Here is a 21,016-nt window from a genome sequence, read left to right as displayed (position 1 = left end):
AGAATCAAAATCATGAAAATGGCCATACTGCTCAAAGTAATTTATAGACTCAATGCTATTTCCAACAAGTTACCATTCACTTTCTTCATAGAATTAGAAAAAACTACTTTAAATGTGATATGGAACCAAAAAAGAGCCCTTATAGCCAAGACAATCCTAAACTAAAAGAACAAAGTTGGAGGCATGATGCTACCTGACTTCAAACTATACAAGGCTACAGTAACCAAAACAGAATGGTACTCATACTGAAACAGATATATAGAGCAATGGAACAGAACAGACACACATCTATGACCATCTGATCTTTGACAAACCTAACAAAATAAGCAATGGGAAAGGATTCCCTGTTCAATAAATGGTGCTGTGAAAATTAGCTAGCCATATGCAGAAAACTGAAACTGCTCCCCTTCCTTACACCTTATACAAAAATTAACTCAAGATGGATTAAAGACTTAAACGTAAATCCTAAAACCATAAAACCCTAGAAGAAAACCTAGGCAATATCATTCAGAACATATACATGGACAAAGACTTCATGACTAAAACACCAAAAGCAATGACAACAAAAGCCAAAATTGACAACTTGGATCCAATTAAACTAAAGAGCTTCTGTACAGCCAAATAAACTATCATCAGAGTGAACTGGTAACCTACAGAATGGGAGAAAATTTTTGCAATCTATCTAACAAAGGTCTAATATCCAGAATCTATAAGGAACTTAAACTTACAAGAAAAAACAAACAAACAAATAACTCCATCAAAAATTGGGTGAAGGACATGAACAGACATTTCTCAAAGGAAGACATTTATGTAGCCAACAAACATATGAAAAAGAAAAAGCTCATCATCACTGGTCATTAGAGAAATGCAAATAATAACCACAATGAGATACCATCTCATGCCAGTTAAAATGGTGATCATTAAAAAGTCAAGAAACAACAGATGCTGGAGAGGATGTAGAGAAATAGAAATGCTTTTACACTGTTGGTGGAGTGTAAATTAGTTCAGCCATTGTGGAAGACAGTGTGGTGATTCCTCAAGAATCTAGAACCAGAAATAGCATTTGACCCACCAATCCCATTACTGGGTATATACCAAGCGGATTATAAATCATTCTATTATAAAGACACATGCACACATACATTTATTGCAGTGCTATTCAGAATAGCAAAGATTTGGAACCAGCCCAAATGCCCATCAATGATAGACTGGATAAAGAAAATGTGGCACATATACACCATGGAATACCACAGCTATAAAAAAGAATGAGTTCATGTTCTTTGCAGCGACATGGATGAAGCTGGAAAGCAGGATTCTCAGCAAACTAACACAGGAATAGAAGACCAAACACTGCATGTTCTCACTCATAAGTGGGAGTTGAACAATGAGAATACAGGGCACAGGGAGGGGAACATCACACACCTGGGCCTGTCAGGGGTGTGGGGCAAATATCTAATGCATGCAAGGCTTAAAACCTAGATGACAGGTTGATGGGTGCATCAAGGCACATGTATACCTACGTAACAAACCTGCACGTTTTGCACATGTATCCCAGAACTTAAGGTTTAATAAATTGGAAAAAAAGATCTAGATTCAATAAAAACCCCAGCAGTATTGGGGATGGATTAAAGTTTGATTCTAAATATATATGGAAATACAAAAGGCCAAGAATAGCCAGGGCAATCATAAAAAAGTAAATAAAATATGAAGGATTTACACTTCGGATATAAGATATATTGAAGATACTAAGAGAGTAGAATACTGGTGCAAGGACACACACACAAAACAACAATAAGGAAACAGATTAAATAGCCCAGATATACAAACACATTTATGGTCTTTGATTTATGAATAAGATAGCCTTACACTGCTATGAGAAAACTATATTCTTATTAATAAATGGTGCTGAATATCCACTTAGAAAAAAACTGAATTGCCACCCTTAACCTACATCATGGATTATAGATCTAAATGTGAAAGTAAAATAACAAAGTTCCTAAAAAGTAAAATAAGAAAATTTTTCATGGCCTTGGTGTATGCAAGGATTTCTCTTCTTTTAAGTTCAGGGGTACATGCGCAGGATGCCCAGGTTTGTTACTTAGGTAAACATGTGCTATGGTGGTTTGCTGCACAGATTATCCCTTCTCAAACACTCCACCAAAAAAGAGAAGACTGATTAGACTATATGTAAAAATAGGAACTTTTTTCATTAAAGTGTAATTCAAGTTAAAAATTTGATACATATGGTGAGATATTTGCAATTTATTACCTACAATGGACTTCAATCCAGAATATATTTAAAAACTGTAAGTAAAAAACAGAAAGTTTAAAAAATCAAAAGTAAAAGACAGATATCCAAACAGACAAATAAGTAATAGACATTAAGAGGAACTTTACAAAAAAGGTATGCCAAAACTTAAAGTATAATTTTAAAAAAGAGATTATCCTAATAACTAATAAATGTTAAAACAAAAGGGAGGGCTCAACGTCAGTAATCATTAGGGAAATGCAAACTATAAACACAGTGGGATATTATTACATGCTAACATGGAAAAGACAGATAGTATCAATATCAGACAAGGATATAAAGCAAAACTCTCACACACTGTTGGTTGAATTGTAAAATGGTTCTACTACTTTGGAAAACTGAATGATACTATCTAATAAAGTATACATAATTCTGTAACAAAGCAATCCCATTTCTATGTATAGCCACATAATCATGCATATATGTTCATGAAAAGGCATGTATGGAAATTTCCCTCAGTAGTAGAATTGACATATTGTAGCATACTTACACAATGGAATATTACACAGCAATTGTATTCAAGTACAACAGATTAATTGAAATCATTCCCCATACCAAAATAGGTTCCCTGAAGACTTCTACTATTACAGTTGATTAGTCTTTGTACTATACAGGAATGGAAATGAGCAAACTACTGCTGCATGCAACAATATGAATGAATCTGAGAATAGCATGTGACATAAGGTTGAGTGAAAGAAATTAAACATACAAGAATACAGATTGTATAGTTTCATTTATGTACAGTTCAAAAACAGACAAAACTAGTAAATCTATGGTCCTAGAATTCAGGATAGTAATTGCCTTCAAAAAGTAAGGAGGAAGAATCTATGTAGTGGTATCAGGAGTCTCCCAGGTTACAGGTAATCTTTTATTTCACAATCCAGGTTATAATTAAATGGGTATGTACATATGTTCATTTTGTGATAATTCTTAAGTTGGACACATATGATTACATAATATAATTATATATGTCAAACTTGAGTAAAATATTTGTAACAGAAAATATGGTTTAAAGTATTAGGATCTTAAATTCATAGTAACTTCTCACTAACCTGTAATAACTTGCATTGTATCCATCAATGATTTCAAATTAGTCTGCCCTTCAGCTATAAGAGAAAGCAAATTCAGGAAAAAATGATTTCTAAATAATTATCCAGAAACCAGATAAAGTTTGTTATTACACATCATTATTTAGCTTCACTTATCTCTTTTTTTGTCATTTTTAACTTTTTAAATTCTTAGAAACAAAATAGTATGGTGTAGCAGAATGGATAACCCCATATATCTTCAAAGAAAAAAGTAAATAATAGATTTACATGTAGCAAGACAAGAACTTCTATTCCAAGAAGGCTAAAACATAATTTCTAATTGTATTATACTATTAAACATGGTATTTAGAAATATTTCCCCAAAATTTTATATATGCTCTTTTCCTATCCAATTGAAATACATAAATCAAAGTTGACCTTAAGTCTTTCTACATGCCTATTTCAGATGTATAATTATATTTAAGAACTATGCTTATTACTAGTATCAGGATTTAAGCTTCCATTTCCTCTTTATTTTTACGTAATAAGAGCAAAATTTAAGTATGTATGGTGCATATGTATATGCACAATCATCTATTAAAATAACAAGAGAAATATTGCTGTCCAGAAAAAGATGGCAACTACCAAATTGAAATGCCAGCTGCCAGGCCATGTTACCATACAGTTATTTCAGCTAAGGTCCCAAAGTTTGAATTCACAATACAAAGAACAATTTGGGGGTGTTAATGTATGAATATATGAATAATGTATGAATGTATAGGTTATATGAGAGATAAACATATGAAAAGTAATGACTAAAATAAACTGCTATGATTAAAGCCAGGGTTGGGGAACTAGAGCCCACCCTATGTATCACTACCTCTTTATCTTCTTCCTGCATAGCAACACTTGAAACAATTCAATAAAACATAGTTTTCAAGACTGAATTTCATATTAGTAAGCTGGCCCTTGACCACTGGACCATAAAGTCTGGCTCAGGAAAAAATATGTTCTTACTGGGCTATTATACTTTCTTGTAAACATGATGAAAAATACCATCCATGCAAGTTAATTATCTGAAGACCCTCAATTCTGATAATGTCGCAGGTCTCTGCTGAAAAATAAAGACCATATGTTTACCTCTGGTCTATTCCTAACAGACTTTGATACTGCATGTCACTCAGAATTGCTGCAAATAAGTGGTTACATTATACCAGGTATAAATGTTAGTGTCCTGATCAAAAGCAGTTCTTCATTTTCTTTAGGAATTATCCTGTCAATATATATTCATTCACTTATTCATTATGTCATTCTCATTTACTCAGTAATTTGTCCATCTCTCTTTTAACATTTGTGGAGTGCCTACTTACAAGCCAAGTACTCTTCTAGGTATTGGAAGATAAATAATATACCCATCCTTAATTTAAGGCTCACATTAAAGTGACAAGATAGAAACATAAATACACAATTATAGTACAATGTGGCGAATATAATGAAAAACATGCACAGTTATTGTGGAAATACAGAGAAGAGGTATCTAATATAGTCTAGATAATGAAAAGAAAACTTTCTGAAAACAAACAAACAAACAAAAACTGTGGCTCTCAATTTGGATAAGCAATGAGAAGGAGTGAGTCAGATGAAGGGAAAGGAGAGGCCCTCTAAGTAATGAAGACATCATAAACAAAGCAAGTGATAACTTTATATGATTTGTCTTTTATATTAATTAGTTCCCTGCTTGGAACTAATTCTCTGAAGACCCTCTTTTATCATGCCAGGTAAAACTGGGATGGTAAAGTGGAACCAATGAATATTAGTTCCAAGCAGGGAACTAATTAATATAAAATACAAGTGGTTCATGCTTTTTATTCCTCCTTGGGCAGGGAACCAATGAATTCAGTTTCAATGTGATAAAAAGCATGATATAAAATACAAGTGACATAAAGTTATTTATTCTTATGTAAAATGGAATAAAAGTACAATATTATTGGAGGGTAAAATTCTGGATTAGATAAATAGGATCCAAATCATGGAGGAACTTGTTTGCCATATCAATGGACTTATGACATTGTTTAATACATGACTATAAGCCATTAAATACTTTTAAATTGAGTAATGATGTAGTCAAATTTGCATTTTATATAGATCACTACGATGGCTATTTTGTAGAAGCCATTGTAACAGCTGACACCAGGAAGGAAAGAACCTGAAGTATGACAATGATAGAAGGAACAATGAGATGTTAACAGATTTATATATGGAATTTTTTCAATGTTTTGTTATGAAAATTTTCAAACATAATACAAAGTTGAAAAAACTGTACAATCAACAGCCCTATTATCTAGATTCTACTATCAACATTTTAGTGTACTTTCTTTGTCATATATCCAATCATCTATGTAGTTTGAGGTAAAACTGGCATGATAAAGTGACAGTCCAGATAGGAGGTGACAGGAAACAGGTGGTTATACAAAATGAATCCCATGTAACTAGCTTAGATGGCTAAATAATGATAGCAGAAATGGGATAGAGAATACAGGACTAGAAGGTAGCATGGGCAGGGAACCAATGAATTCAGTTTCAAATAGGTTAAAGAATGTCTCCTATGGAATATCTGAGTAGAAATGTCTCAAGGCATTTGGATATACCAGTCTGCAGTGCAGGAGAGTGGTCTATGTAAAAATACAGATTTGAAAGTCGTCAGCATGTAGGTGATATGTAAAACTCACCATATGAGTGAGATTTTCCAGAGAGAGGATGTAAAATGAAAATAAGAATGAGAAAAATACAGATTGCGGTAACAACACAGAAGCTAAGGGAACATAATTGCAAGGTCAGATTTATTATCAATATCAAAGACAGCAGAGAGCTCCAACAAGAAACAGAATGAATAATGTCCAATGCAGTTGACAAATGGCAAGTTATAGTGTCCTTAGAGAAGTTTTAGCAGTGTTAGGGAGCTGGGTCAGAATACAAAAATGAATGGGAAATGTGGAAAAAATATAAATTAACCTTCTTTCATTTCTTTCTTTTTCTACATTTTTCTTTGGCTTCCTGATCATTCCTGATCATTCATAGATGTGAAAAACAATCTTGGAATCAGTCTAGTCAAATGCTTTGCATTCTACGTGGATTTAGAAAATGAAGACAGGCTTTGTTCTTGCTCTGGACCTGAATCTTTGAGATGTTGCAAGGTTTTTTATTATCACAAAATTAAACTGGTTTTAGAAATACTCATATATAAACCCTTGACCCTCTTCTGAAGGATTTTTTTAAATATCTAAAATGAGTCACCATCAAGTGGAAGGTTTCTTGTCAGCTCCTCAAGCTCTTCTTTGGTGAGTTCAATCCCCATGTTTCCTAGTACGTTGTCCACATCTCTGATATCTACTGTCTCTCCTTAGCAAAGAGAAAGAAAAGTGAAAACTCCCACTAATGCTGAAATGTTCCACCTTATATTTGCTTACACATTACAGATATTTTTTGCTAGTAGACTTAAGATCGCTGGAACCTGAGTTTACACAGATTCAATACGGTTAGAATTAAGCTTACTTCCCTTTAAAGAATAAACATATATACCACAAATTTCCAAAGGGAACAAAATTAGCTTCCAGTGTATTATTCTTATAATGAAAAAGGAATTTCTAGTGAAATGAGAAAATTACTATGGTTAGAATAAGAATACATGGGTTTGAATGTTGTTTTCTACTATTTATTACCTACTGGAACTTATTTAAATAGCCTAACTTCTTTAGTTTCCAGTTTTCTGTTTTATGAAATGAAGATATTCCTACCTGTTTCACAGAGTTTCTGTGGAGATAAAGTTACATGTGAAAAGACTTAGAACTCTGTCAGCATAGCAAGTACCTGATAGATTTTAATAACTACTTCTGAGCCAAAGGAAGGCTCAGTTACCTTTTTAACCCAAACTAGATTCATTGTCCATGCTAACCACAATCACTGAATGGCAATTATCTTGCATTTCACAATTAACCTTTAAAAAAAACTCAGTCTTTTCTCTAGAAAAGTGTATCAAAATGTGTATAAATGTGATCAATATAAATCAACCAAAAATAGACATTCTGCCAAGATAATTTAAATTATGTTGGATCCATATGTTGGAGAGTAGCAGGATTCCTTATCAAGCGATTAGGAACTACGATGAAGTAAACTGGGAGTGATTTGTTCAGTCATCATCCATCTTACCATTGAAAGGTTTCAAACCAGGTAAAATTTCATTCTGATACACCTTCTGAGACTTAGTTTATGTCTCTACTGTGAAATATATCTGATAATCTATTTATGGTCATTACTGAGAAAAAACTTATTGTAAAAGCCTAATATTTAGCTCAGAAGACAAACATTTAGCAAAATGATGTAACTGAATAAATGTTCATCATTGTGATGATTCTTGTCTTTCTTTGGGATGAAGGGTAATGCTCAAACCATGTGTACATCACAAAAAACATCCTTATATTTCCTATAATTGTAATAGTTCTTCATTAATAATGAGTAATATCATTAACAATAGTAACAGTAGATTTCGGACCACACTCTCCTATGCTACAGCTAAGTCAATTTCATAGCCTTTCCGCCAGTTTGAAATTGACCAGTAAGTCACACATTTTGATACTGAACTTATTTTCATAATGCTAGAGTTTTGCCTTTTTTGACTTTTCACCTGGCCTCTCATGCACCTGTTCCAGGAATCCTATCTAACGGGTGTGGATCTGTGAGCAGGTGCATACATACATACTCTTAAACTGATAATTCCCAAACCCTAATTGTTTTCAACCACCACGAGCCCACAAATAATGGAGACTGAGGTTTTGGGACGGTGGAGGAGTGATAAGAGTGATCAGTCTTTCCCTTTTCCCATTTCTTCTCAATTCAAGTCTGCTTGATTTGTTCTGGCATGTTATAATTACTTAATAACCTTGATTCCTGGCTTCCCCTGAATCAAAAAAGTTTTTAAGGATCTAGAAGTAGTTTGAACTTTCAGAATAAAGGTTGATGCTCCCTCTTCTTATTTCTCAAAGGTCTGTACTCGGGAAAATAGGAGACAAGTGTAGAGAAGGTCAGTAACAGTCCACCATATTCCAGTAAGAAGACCCAACAGAAGGATAATCCACCACATCAGGTTTTTCTCCTGGAGTCAGTCACCAGCACAAGCAATAGTACCAGAGAAACTGTAAAATACATGATCTGTGAAGTCCACTGTAAGCTATCTTTGTTAGTGGCTAGAGATCTTAAAAGAATACAATTGTAGAAAACAGGCAGGCAGGGGGACTCAGTATATGCAGAAATAGATACAGAGGATAAAAGTATCACACATTTCAGGACAGATAATATTTACAAAGAGAGAAAAGGGAAGAGGGTATCCCAGATGGCACAGGTAGGCTTTAAAGCCTACACCTAATATGGAGATGAAGCTATTTGGTGACAGTGATGGTGGAAGGAGAAAATCAATCCAATGTGATGACAAGCTGTCATGTTATCAGCATAACAGGCCTTGGCAGGGTCCCAGGGGAACAATGCATTTATCCAGAGAGTGCACACATATAGACTCCACAAGTAGCATCTCTCCTTATTAGCCTTCAAACTAGAAGGAGATGGGAAATAGGTATACCAGCCCTGCTGGAATTCATAATAAAAACTGGCAATCACAGAACTACAAAAGGCCAGAGCAACACCTTCAGGCTGACTGGGGTTCAGCTGGAAGAACTGGAATGGAACACTCAAGGGACCATCAGAGCTTAAACACCAGGAAGGATTGAGAGGAAGCATGCACAGGGACATCTGGAAGCAAGAAGTAAGTAAAGACTTGACTTTAGAACTATTTCTCTATAGACTAGGATACCAACAAAAGAGAACCAAGGTAGAAATTCAGACCAGGAGAAGCTTGGACGAAGAAACAAGACAGGGACCAGTCAGTAGCAGTTGGGCATAAGCAAGAGGTACATTATATGGTAAGAAGTAAGAAACAGCTGCTGGTCCTGGGGTTGGGTGGGCAGCCAGGATGACAGGATAGAGAAGCACTTTCAGTTATGAAGATCAGAAGGATGATGAAGACAAGATAATCATTACAGTCTGGAGTCTTAAACCATTATTTTTACCAAGCAAAACAATGTGGTTATGGCACAATGTCTCCTTAACCTGTGAGTTCTGCACCAGCTTCACAGAATCCAAGAAACAGGTAAAATACACCTAAGATGGTTTCATAAATTTTCACTCTATTATTCCATCTCTAACTTTCTTAGATCACTGGTTGGCAGCCTAAATAATAAAGTTTTAAATTAAAAAAATACAAACTCACAGAGAAGAGAAAATTTATAAAATAGTTTAAGTTTCACAAAGGAGCACTTTTCTGATTTGCCTTAAAAATTAGGAATATCTGATAAAGATGATGAAAAAAAAAAAAGATTAGGACTATCTTCGTAGGCTGGCCATGGCGGCTCACACATGTAATCCTAGCACTTTGGGAGGCCAAGGCAGGAGGATAGCTTGAGGCCAGCATTTTAAGACCAGCATGGGAAACACAGCAAGACCTTGTCTCTAAAGAAAAAAAAAAAGAAAGAAAGAAAAGAAATATCTTCATTAAAGTATGGAAGCTAGGCCAAAATCTTGTCACCCTTGAAGCAATTGTGACATCCTGTCATGCTGAACATATGTACAGGTATAACATTTTAAATTCTATCAATGTACTTTTGTTTCTCACATCTCCTTTCTTCCATAGAACCTTTTCCAAATCAGCCATAGAATTTAGACTACTTCAGAAGAACAAAAACTGTTTTTAATGTTTAAAGGCTACTTTTACAAAGCAAAACTTCAAGATCTGACACTTACTGTTACTGTAAAATAGAGGACAGAAAGGCCAAAAATTACATAAGGGAAGCTCCTTTTCTCCTTCTTTCTACCCCATACTTGGTAAGAAGAAAAAATAAAAGTCCGCTTTATGGTTTAAGAAAGTGAAACTGAGAAGAGAAACAGTTACAGTAATATATTTTTATCTACCTATCATCTACCTACCTACCAATCACCTTTCATCTATTTCTCTTTTATCGATTTATCTCAATTTACAGAGGTTTAAGTGTTCTTGTTGCCTACTGGCCACCTTCCATCTCCACCCCAAACTCCCCTCTCCAAGAGGAGGTAAGATAGAAGAAAAATTCCAGATATGACACAAGAACTTGTGTCATACTTCCTGTTTGGAACTTTGTGAAGTTACCAGTTCACTAAGTGCACAGGCACTAGCATTCCATTGTCATGAAGGATAGATATCGTGGCATGGTATATGTAAGCAGACAGAGGGCTGAAAATATGCCACCCCTGTTTTCCTTTGGTTTTTGTGTGATATATAAGAAATTCAGATACTTCCATGTACTTCCAGTGAGGAATGTGAAAGGTATTTCAGAGATGAAAGCTAGTGGGTTTGCCATGGGATATCAAGTCAGGGGGCAAGATGATTCCTAGCAGAAGTGATTGAGGTAGACAGCACAGTCTGAGTACAGACAGAGCAGTTAACTGAGATTCAGAGGCCCTTATCACCAGTCAGTGCTAAGACTGAGCCAAGTTAGTGAAGGAAGGATCATAGAATTTTGATTTTGCTGAGAAAACAGATCATGAATTTCTCAAGCAGAAGAATTCTGCAGGAGAAGTCAACAGGATCCATGGAAACCCATGAGATATGGGACATTGCTAAAGACAGTATCAAGAACTCAGACAACAAGGCAAGTTCTGGCTGCCCTCTTCTACCGCCAGGAAGACACTCAAGATTTCCCTTATATTGGGGTGCCTTTCTGAGGGGAAGTAAGAGAAAGTCTTGAAAACTAGCAATTTCCCAAAATGAGCTGGGTCAGCTAAAAGGAATGATTTTTTTTTTTTTCTTAAACCAGAAGAAATTGGATTACTGGTCAATTTGAGTCCTACTCTCTCATCTTTCAGCATCCCACCCACAGCCAGAATAGGATGGGAGACTGAGAAAGAAATGAGGTTAGAAAAAAGAAAGAACATACCACATTTACTGTGTACCTCAGTTTGTAGTATGCCAAATTTGAACCCGCTACATATACATACCCATTCCTTTAATAGTTTTTTCTCTGTGGCTACTTCCCTACTTTCTCCTTCTGTACCTCTCAGGTATAGACTTTAGGCCTATAGGTAATTCTAGTATACCATTCAAAATTGTTTAATACTGATGGCAGAAACCATAAGTGAATGGTTTGCTACTATAAATATACTAAAACTTCAATCACGAAACAGTTTTATCTTTCATTATAGTTATATTGAGCTAATGTTTTCCTCAACATATTTTATAAAGCATTGGTATGATGATATAGACCTGGAAATTTTCACACACAGTCTCAAAACAAAGCTCCCTTGAAGGGAAATTCATCAGCTGAACATTTTCTTATCTGTGAGTTTAACCAACATATTCCCAGGAATGTTTCAAAAGTCACTGGGATCAATTTTCTTTCCTTTGAAAGATTAGAAGAAGAGCCCAGGAAAACATTTAAGAATTATTTAATAATTGCAACATAATCAAATACATAGCAAACTTGCATCACTCTAATTCAGCTATAGATCAAAATAATGATATGAGCTATTTTCAGTTAATTGCATAGTCTAAAATAGTCATGTTTTGATAATCCTCTTATAATTTCAGGCCAGAAATTATATATCAACAACCTAAAATTATTTACTAACAGGTAGTACTTTTTATTATTTTCTCTTGAATTATTAAGCTGGTTGTCTATATATAGACACAATCTGAAGAAAAATTACATACATTTTATTCTGATATTTACCCACTAAGCCTCTAGTCTTTCATTTATAAAATGAAGAATATACCTGTATAATAAATATAACAGTAATAATGCATGCAAAACATTTGGCACAGTGCTTGGTATATAGAAAGTGTCCACTAAATAGTAGTATTATTTTTATTATGCAACTTAGGTTTCATATTTCTAAAGTATAATGAGTGAAGCATGCTATTGGTGAAACCTCTAGAGGATGGAGGACTTCTGTCAAGAAACAGCACTATAATTTTATTTTGAGAACACTGAAATTCAAAGTCAAAGTAGTTCATTAGAAAACATTTTTATTGTTAATAAAGTGGCAGAAGTTACAAAGAAATGGTTACATATTCAAAATACTGTTACAAAGAAGTTTGTAAAACATTAGTATCTCAGTTTTATATCAACTTCTTACCTGTAACAGGTATAGCTGCATGCAACAGTTTAATATGTTTCACTTTCTCATCAGCTATAAAACAATACAAATCGCAGAGACCACAGTGAGATTCAAAAACACAATATGAAGGTCTTAATTGTGAGACAGAGCATAAGAAATCAATAATTTCCCACTATTTTCACTATAACTGTATTTCTATCATCCCCTCCCACTCCATAAGAACATGGAAAAATGAGCATTTGAAAAATGATACACAAGCTTTTCTTCATTAAAGTACTGTGGTGTTAAAGTCTATAGCATTAGAGCAAAAATTTTAAAGTATTTTCCTCCATATCAAGCAGATTCATTTGATTTCCTGACCTCTCTAATTTTCTCTCTTTCACTCAAGGAAGGAAAGAAAATGAAATTTAATGCATGTCTACCAAGCCATGTATTGTGATAGATGCTTTCATACGATATAGCTCATACTTCTGTGAAGATACTATGACTCTTAAAAAAATACATAAAGAAGTTGAGCCTCATGAAAGTTAAGAAAGTTAAGAACCGTGCCTAAATCACAAAGTTAGTAAGATATTGAAAACTGTATCTGTCAGATTCCAAAATCAACATTTGTTCCACTCCAAGTCAAGTAGGCTGCTAGGGCAAGATTTAAAAGCAGCACAAACACTTGCACCAAGATTCTTAAAACTGATCATGGTCACACTTAGTCTTCAGTGAGCACCTATGATAAGCTGATATTTCTAACCCCTAAATTATTTTCACCTATATTTTTTGCCTATATATTTATCTTCTCCCTTAATCTAATGCACCTTGAAGAACAAACACTAAGTTTTGCATATTTTATAAATCTCTTCTCCAGATCCTAGCATGGGCCTTTCTTCTTTGAATTTACTTCAAGAAACATGGAGTATTCTAAAATATCATGAAGGTAGTACTCAGTTCAGCAAAATGAAATGCTTATGTCTGGACTGAGTTCTCTTAACATGTGTCAGCTGTATTTCAAGAACTAAAAAAAGTAGAATTTTAAACATGTGAAATCATAAACCCATAAGCCCAAATTATTGTTGCAGGGGGATGATGGTGGTGTTGTCTATAATACTCATAAATACCTGGCAAATTGTGTGACAGTTCTTCAAATTCCTTATCAGAGAAATTCATTTCCATTTTCTCTAGAATGGTATCAAGGTTATCGATATCAACCTTCCCCTCTTGGAAAAGAGAAAGAACTATGAAAAAGGTATCATCACACTACAACACCAAAACAATGTCTATGTATTATCAATACTATGCCCAAAATCTATCCAAGTGGCAATGAGGTTTAATATCAGAATTAGAAATAAAATGTATTTCATTAGGTTTATATTAAAGAAAATTCTATTCAGCAATATTTCTAAATGTCTGACTCCAAACCTCAGCTGAAATGTTTCCCTCCTCTATTAGACAGTCCCTAACTATCCTATCTAAAGCAACCCTGGCATCTTCTATTCTTGATCATATTACCTTCTTTTTCTTTCATAGCACTTACTGCTTCATAAATTCATCTCATTTTTATTTATTAATTTCTCCCTCGCCTTAGTGGAAATATGACTTTCACAAAGGCAGGAACATTGTCTGATTCACCACTGTATCTCCTACACTTGCAATACTAGAGAAGCACATGGTACTTTAAGAGTACAGTAAATGTTAATTAACTGAATGAATTGAATGAATTATAGCATTGAAGGCAAGCAATCTAATATTATAATGTTAGACAAATAAATGTTGTCCAGACTATCTAGAAAGGTAGTCTCCATTGCTGATAAAATCCTGAGGTCTCTATTTCACATTTTTGTTACGTAGACACCGAGGTTGATTTTTTCCTCGCCTATCAAGATGAGAACTCCTTTCCAAGATATGAAACAGTTTACCATGTAGTATTAACTAGTATTAACTGATAAATATCTAAAATAATAACAAACCAATTAATATATGATGGCAAGGCTGACAATCTAATGACTAGGAAATGGTATAAGAATCAGAGCATACACCATGGAATATTATGCAGCCATCAAAAACGATGAGTTCGTGTCCTTTATAGGGACATGGATGAACCTGGAAACCATCATTCTCAGCAAACTGACACAAGAGCAGAAAATCAAACACCGCATGTTCTCACTCATAGGCGGGTGTTGAACAATGAGAACACATGGACACAGGGAGGGGAGCACTACACACTGGGGTCCGTTGGGGGGAAATGGGGGAGGGACGGGGGGGTGGGGAGGTGGGAAGAGATAACATGGAGAGAAATGACAGATACAGGTGAGGGGAAAGAAGGCAGCAAACCACACTGCCATGTGTGTACCTATGCAACAATCTTGCATGTCCTTCACATGTACCCCAAAACCGAAAATGCAATTAAAAAAAAAAAAAAAGAATCAGAGCAAAAGGATCATAGTTACTGCCTTTTCACCTTACTTTTTTTTTTTCTCTGAGACAGAGTCTTGCTCTGTCACCCAGGCTGGAGTGCAGTGGCATGATCTCAGCTCATTGCAACCTCCGCCTTCTGCCTTCAAGCAATTCTCCAACCTCAGCCTCCCAAGCAGCTGAGATTACAGGTGCCTGCCACCATGCCCAGCTAATTTTTGTATTTTTAGTAGAGATGAGGTTTCACCATGTTGGTCAGGCTGGTCTTGAACTCCTGACCTCAAGTGATCCACCCGCCTAGGCCTCCCAAAGTACTTGGATTACAGGCATAAGGCACTGTGCCCGGCCTCATCTTACTTTTTATTTTCTTTTGAGATGGAGTCTCATTCTTGTTGCCTGGGCTGGAGTGCAATGGCTTGAGTTCAGCTCACAGCAACTTCCTGCCCCTCTGGGTTCAAGGGATTCAAATGCCTCAGTCCCAAGTAGCTGGGACTACAGGCACATGCCACCACACCCTGCTAATTTTTGTATTTTTAGTAGAGACAAGGTTTCACCATGTTGGCCAGGATCATCTTACTTTTAAGAGCCTCCATTACATGTATTTGTTTCATCTGATTTATTGTTTTGTTACAATAAAAGGCAAATATATAATAATTTATAAAAACTGTGAAATACTCTGACATTTCATAAATAAATTTAGAAAGTTAAATTTTCTTTTAGAATTCTGCATGGGAGAATGCTGGGAAGATGGCTGTGTAAGAACAGCTCAGGACTTCAGCTCCCAGTGAAAGTGCAGAGGGTGAGCGGACGCCGCATTTCCAGACGAACTCTTATTGCCCATAGACCAGGAGATACCCAGGCAGAGGGGTCGCCAGCATCGCAGTCCCAGCCGGTGCGGCTGTTTTGGCCCCCGCGGGGCTGATTCGGCCCACGCGGCTGCTGTGACCACGCCCTGTTGCTGCGGTTCTCCATACAAAAGCCACTGGTCTGGGAGCCCTCTTAGCTGGTGATCAGAGCCCTGAGACGGCAGAGTTGCCCATTCATCTGAAATAGCAAGCCAGGCCAGGAGATTTCTAGGCAAAAAATCCGCCAGGAGCCAGCGCCGCAGTTCAAGCCGACTCAGTGAGTCGCAGCACGGGAGATCCCGGCACCTTTTCAACAAGCGACAGGAACGCGGGGTCGTTCAACTTAAAAGAAAAGACTCTGAGTCAGGGAGCCAGGTGATCAGGCTCGGTTGGTCCCACCCCTCTACCCCCAACAACAACGAAAACAAAAACAGTAATTGGAAACCCTCTGGGTCGAGCCCGTCAAACCAAGCACAGCTGAACCGAGACGGTAGGGCTCAGCGGGGGAGGGGCTTCCGCCATTACTGAGACTCTCCACCTAAGGAGGCAGGCCGCCGTCGCCGAGGCAACCCGCCGTTGCCGAGGCAACCTGCCACAACAGAGAGAGTCCTCCATAACAGAGGCAGGGCCACCGTTGCCGAGACAGTTCTAACTACGCCCAAATAAACAGGACTGCAGGGAAGAGCTCAGGGCAGCTGGGCGGAGCCCACAGCAGCTCAGCAAAGCCCCTGCGGGGGGCTAGTGGCTAGGCGTGCTGCTAGCTGGGCGGGTCAGACCTGAAAGAAAAATCAAAAAAGGCAGTAGTGCAACGGAAACTCATAAAGCTCCAACTTCCTGGGACAGAGCACCTGGGAACAAAAAGTGCTTTATGAGTTCAGCTGCAGCAGACCTAAACATACCTGCCCAGCACCTCTGAACGAACAACGGAGCTCACAACTTAGGACTTAAGCCCCAATAAAAGATAGGCTGTCTCCTTAAGTAGCTCCCTGACCCCCATAGACGCAAAGACTCACCTCATAAAGGAGAGAATGGACTGACAGTAGGCGAGCATCCTTCTGGGACAAAGATAGCAGAAGAGGAAACTGGCAGCAACCCTTACTGTTCTGCAGCTGCTGCAGGTGACCCCCAGGAAAGCAGGGCCTGGAGAGGACCTCAGCAGTCCTATGGCAGAGGGGCCAGACTGTTAGAAGGAAAGCTAAAAAAAAAAAAAAAAAAAAAAAAAAAAAAAAAAAAAAAAAAAGAAGAAGTAACTTCAGCATCCACGATCTAGAAGCTCACTCAGAGACCCAATCTGAAAGACAGTAATTACAAAGACAACAGGTGGATAAACCCACAAAAATGGGAAGAAACCAACGCAAAAAGGATGAAAACTCCCGAAACCAGAACACCTCTTCTCCTAAAAGGGATCACAACTCCTCACCAGCAAGGGAACCAGACCAGATGGAGAAGGAGGGTGATGAAATGACAGAATCAGACTTCAGAAGGTGGGTAAGAAACTACAGTGAGCTAAAAGAACATGTTCTAACCAAACGCAAAGAAAATAGGAACCTTGAAAAAAGATTGGACGAAATGCTAACGAGAATGGACAGCATAGAGAGGAATATAAGTGAATTGATGGAGCTGAAAAACACAACACGAGAACTTCGTGAAGCATGCACAAGCTTCAACAGCCGAATTGACCAAGCAGAAGAAAGGATATCAGAGGTCAAAGATCAACTCAATGAAATAAAAAGAGAAGGCAAGAACAGAGAAAAAAGCGCAAAAAGGAATGAACAAAATCTTCAAGAAATGTGGGACTATGTGAAAAGACCTAATCTACGTCTGATAGGTGTACCTGAATGTGATGAAGAGAATGAATCCAAGCTGGAAAATACTCTTCAGGATATTATCCAGGAAAACTTCCCCAACCTAGCAAGGCAGACCAATATTCAAATACAGGAAATACAGAGAACACCACAAAGATATTCCGCAAGAAGAGCAACCCCAAGGCACATAATCGTCAGATTCACCAGGGTTGAAATGAAAGAGAAAATGCTAAGGGCAGCCAGAGAGAAAGGTCGGGTTACCCACAAGGGGAAGCCCATTAGACTCACAGCAGATCTCTCAGCAGAAACCCTACAAGCCAGAAGAGATTGGGGACCAATATTCAACATCCTTAAAGAAAAGAACTTTCAACCCAGAATCTCCTATCCAGCCAAACTAAGCTTCATAAGTGAAGGAAAAATAAAATCCTTTGTGAACAAGCAAGCACTCAGAGATTTCATCACCACCAAACCTGCTCTACAAGAACTCCTGAAAGAGGCTCTACACATATAAAGGAACAACCAGTACCAGCCACTCCAAAAACACACCAAATGGTAAAAGAGCATCAACACAATCAAGAAGCTGCATCAACTAACCAACAAAACAGCCAAGTAGCATCAAAATGACAGTATCAAATTCACACATAACTATACTATCCCTAAATGTCAATGGACTAAATGCCCCAATCAAAAGACAAAGACTGGCAAATTTGGATAAAAAGCCAAAACCCATCAGTGTGCTGTATCCAGGAAACCCATCTTACATGCAAGGATACACAAAGGCTCAAAATAAAGGGATGGAGGAAGATCTACCAAGCAAATGGAGAGCAAAAAAAAGCAGGAGTTGCAATTCTCATCTCTGATAAAATAGACTTTAAAGCAACAAAGATCAAAAGAGACAAAGAAGGACATTACATAATGGTAAAAGGATCACTGCAACAAGAAGAGCTAACGATCCTAAATATATACGCACCCAATACAGGAGCACCCAGATACATAAGGCAAGTTCTTAATGACTTACAAAGAGACTTAGACTCCCACACAATAATAGTGGGAGACTTTAACACCCCATTGTCAATATTAGACAGGTCAACCAGACAGAAAATCAACAAGGATATCCAGGACCTGAACTCAGACCTGGAACAAGCAAACCTAATAGACATTTACAGAACTCTCCACCCCAAATCCACAGAATATACATTCTTCTCAGCACCACATCACACCTACTCTAAAATTGACCACATAATTGGCAATAAATCACTCCTCAGCAAATGCAAAAGAACAGAAATCATAACAAACAGTCTCTCAGACCACAGTGCAATCGAGTTAGAACTCAGAATGCAAAAACTAACTCAGAACCGCACAGCTTCATGGAAACTGAACAACTTGCTCTTGAATGTTGACTGGATAAACAATGAAATGAAGGCAGAAATAAAGATGTTCTTCGAAACCAATGAGAACGAAGACACACATACCAGAATCTCTGGGACACATTTAAAGCAGTCTCTAGAGGAAAATATATAGCAATGAGTGCCCACATGAGAAGAAAGGAGAGATCTAAAATTGACACCCTATCATCAAAATTTAAAGAGCTAGAGGAGCAAGATCAAAAAAACTCAAAACCTAGCAGAAGACAGGAAATAACTAAGATCAGAGCAGAACTGAAGGAAATAGAGACACAAAAAACTCTTCAAAAAATCAATAAATCCAGGAGCTGGTTTTTTGAAAAGATCAACAAAATAGACAGACCACTAGCCAGATTAATAAAAAAGAAAAGAGAGAATAACCAAATTGATGCAATAAAAAATGATAAAGGGGATATCACCACAGATTCCACAGAAATCCAAACCATCATCAGAGATTATTACAAACAACTCTGTGCACATAAACTAGTAAACCTGGAAGAAATGGATAAATTCCTGGACACCTGCATCCTCCCAAGCCTAAACCTGGAAGAAGCCAAACCCCCAAATAGACCAATAACATGGTCTGAAGTCGAGGCAGCAATAAAGAGCCTACCACCCAAAAAAAGCCCAGGTCCAGATGGGTTCACAGCTGAATTCTACCAGACATACAAAAAGGAGCTGATACCATTCCTTCTGAAACTATTCCAGACAATCCAAAAAGAGGGAATCCTTCCCAAATCATTTTACGAGACAAACATCATCCTGATACCAAAACCCAGCAGAGACTCAACAAGAAAAGAAAATTTCAGGCCAATATCCATGATGAACATAGATGCAAAAATCTTCAATAAAATACTGGCAAACCGATTGCAACAGCATATCAAAAAGCTCATCCACCATGATCAAGTAGGATTGATCCCGGGGATGCAGGGCTGGTTCAACATACGCAAGTCCATAAACGTAATTCACCACATAAACAGAACCAAAGACAAAAACCACATGATTATCTCAATTGATGCAGAGAAGGCTTTTGACAAAATTCAACAACCCTTTATGCCAAAAACCCTCAATAAACTAGGTATTGATGGAACGTATCTCAAAACAATAAAAGCTATTTACGACAAACCAACAGCCAATATCATACTGAATGGGCAAAAACTGGAAGCATTCCCTTTGAAATCTGGCACTAGACAAGGATGCCCTCTCTCACCACTCCTATTCAATATAGTACTGGAAGTTCTAGCCAGAGCAATCAGGCAAGAAAAAGAAATAAAGGGTATCCAAATTGGAAAGGAGGAAATCAAATTGTCTCTATTTGCAGATGACATGATTGTATATCTGGAAGACCCCATCATCTCAGCCCAAAATCTCCTGAAACTGATAAACAACTTCAGCAAAGTCTCAGGATACAAAATCAATGTGCAAAAATCACAAGCATTCCTATACACCAGTAATAGACTTCAAGAGAGCCAAATCAAGAACGAACTGCCATTCACAATTGCTACAAAGAGAATAAAGTACCTAGGAATACAATTAACAAGGAACGTAAAGGACCTCTTCAAGGAGAACTACAAGCCATTGCTCAACGAAATAAGAGAGGATACAAACAGATGGAGAAACATTCCATGTTCATGGTTAGGAAGAATCAACATCGTGAAAATGGCCATACTGCCCAAAGTAATTTACAGATTCAATGCTATTCCCATCAAGCTACCAATGACCTTCTTCACAGAACTGGAAAAAAACACTTTAAACTTCATATGGAACCAAAAGAGAGCCCGCATAGCCAAGTCAATTCTAAGCAAAAAGAACATAGCAGGAGGCATCACACTACCGGACTTCAAACTATACTACAAGGCTACAGTAATCAAAACAGCATGGTACTGGTACCAAAACAGAGATATAGACCAATGGAACAGAACAGAGGCCTCACAGGAAATACAACATACCCACAACCATCTGATCTTTGGCAAACCTGACAAAAACAAGCAACGGGAAAAGGACTCCCTGTTTAATAAATGGTGTTGGG

General features: G+C 37.1%; 1 protein-coding gene across 9 annotated transcripts in view; it reads right to left on the bottom strand.

Moving 5' to 3' along the window:
* EFCAB13 (EF-hand calcium binding domain 13) overlaps positions 1-21,016 on the bottom strand; it is a 277,023-nt gene that overhangs the window by 36,332 nt on the left and 219,675 nt on the right. For 8 of the 9 annotated variants that reach the window (XM_074388801.1, XM_074388793.1, XM_074388794.1 and 5 more), the window contains 4 exons: positions 13,641-13,739; positions 12,550-12,603; positions 6,631-6,735; positions 3,361-3,414 (listed from right to left, as the gene is read on the bottom strand). The exons of the other annotated variant lie outside the window; for it this stretch is intronic. In XM_074388801.1, coding sequence (XP_074244902.1) covers positions 3,361-3,414; positions 6,631-6,735; positions 12,550-12,603; positions 13,641-13,739 — 312 coding nt within the window. The remainder of the gene's footprint in view (positions 1-3,360; positions 3,415-6,630; positions 6,736-12,549; positions 12,604-13,640; positions 13,740-21,016) is intronic. 9 annotated transcript variants of the gene reach the window in all.

Source organism: Saimiri boliviensis, chromosome 17 (assembly GCF_048565385.1).
Source record: "Saimiri boliviensis isolate mSaiBol1 chromosome 17, mSaiBol1.pri, whole genome shotgun sequence".
Classification (NCBI taxonomy): Eukaryota; Metazoa; Chordata; class Mammalia; order Primates; family Cebidae; genus Saimiri; species Saimiri boliviensis.
Note: the sequence above shows the minus strand (reverse complement) of the source record. Positions and strands in the feature narration are given on the sequence as shown.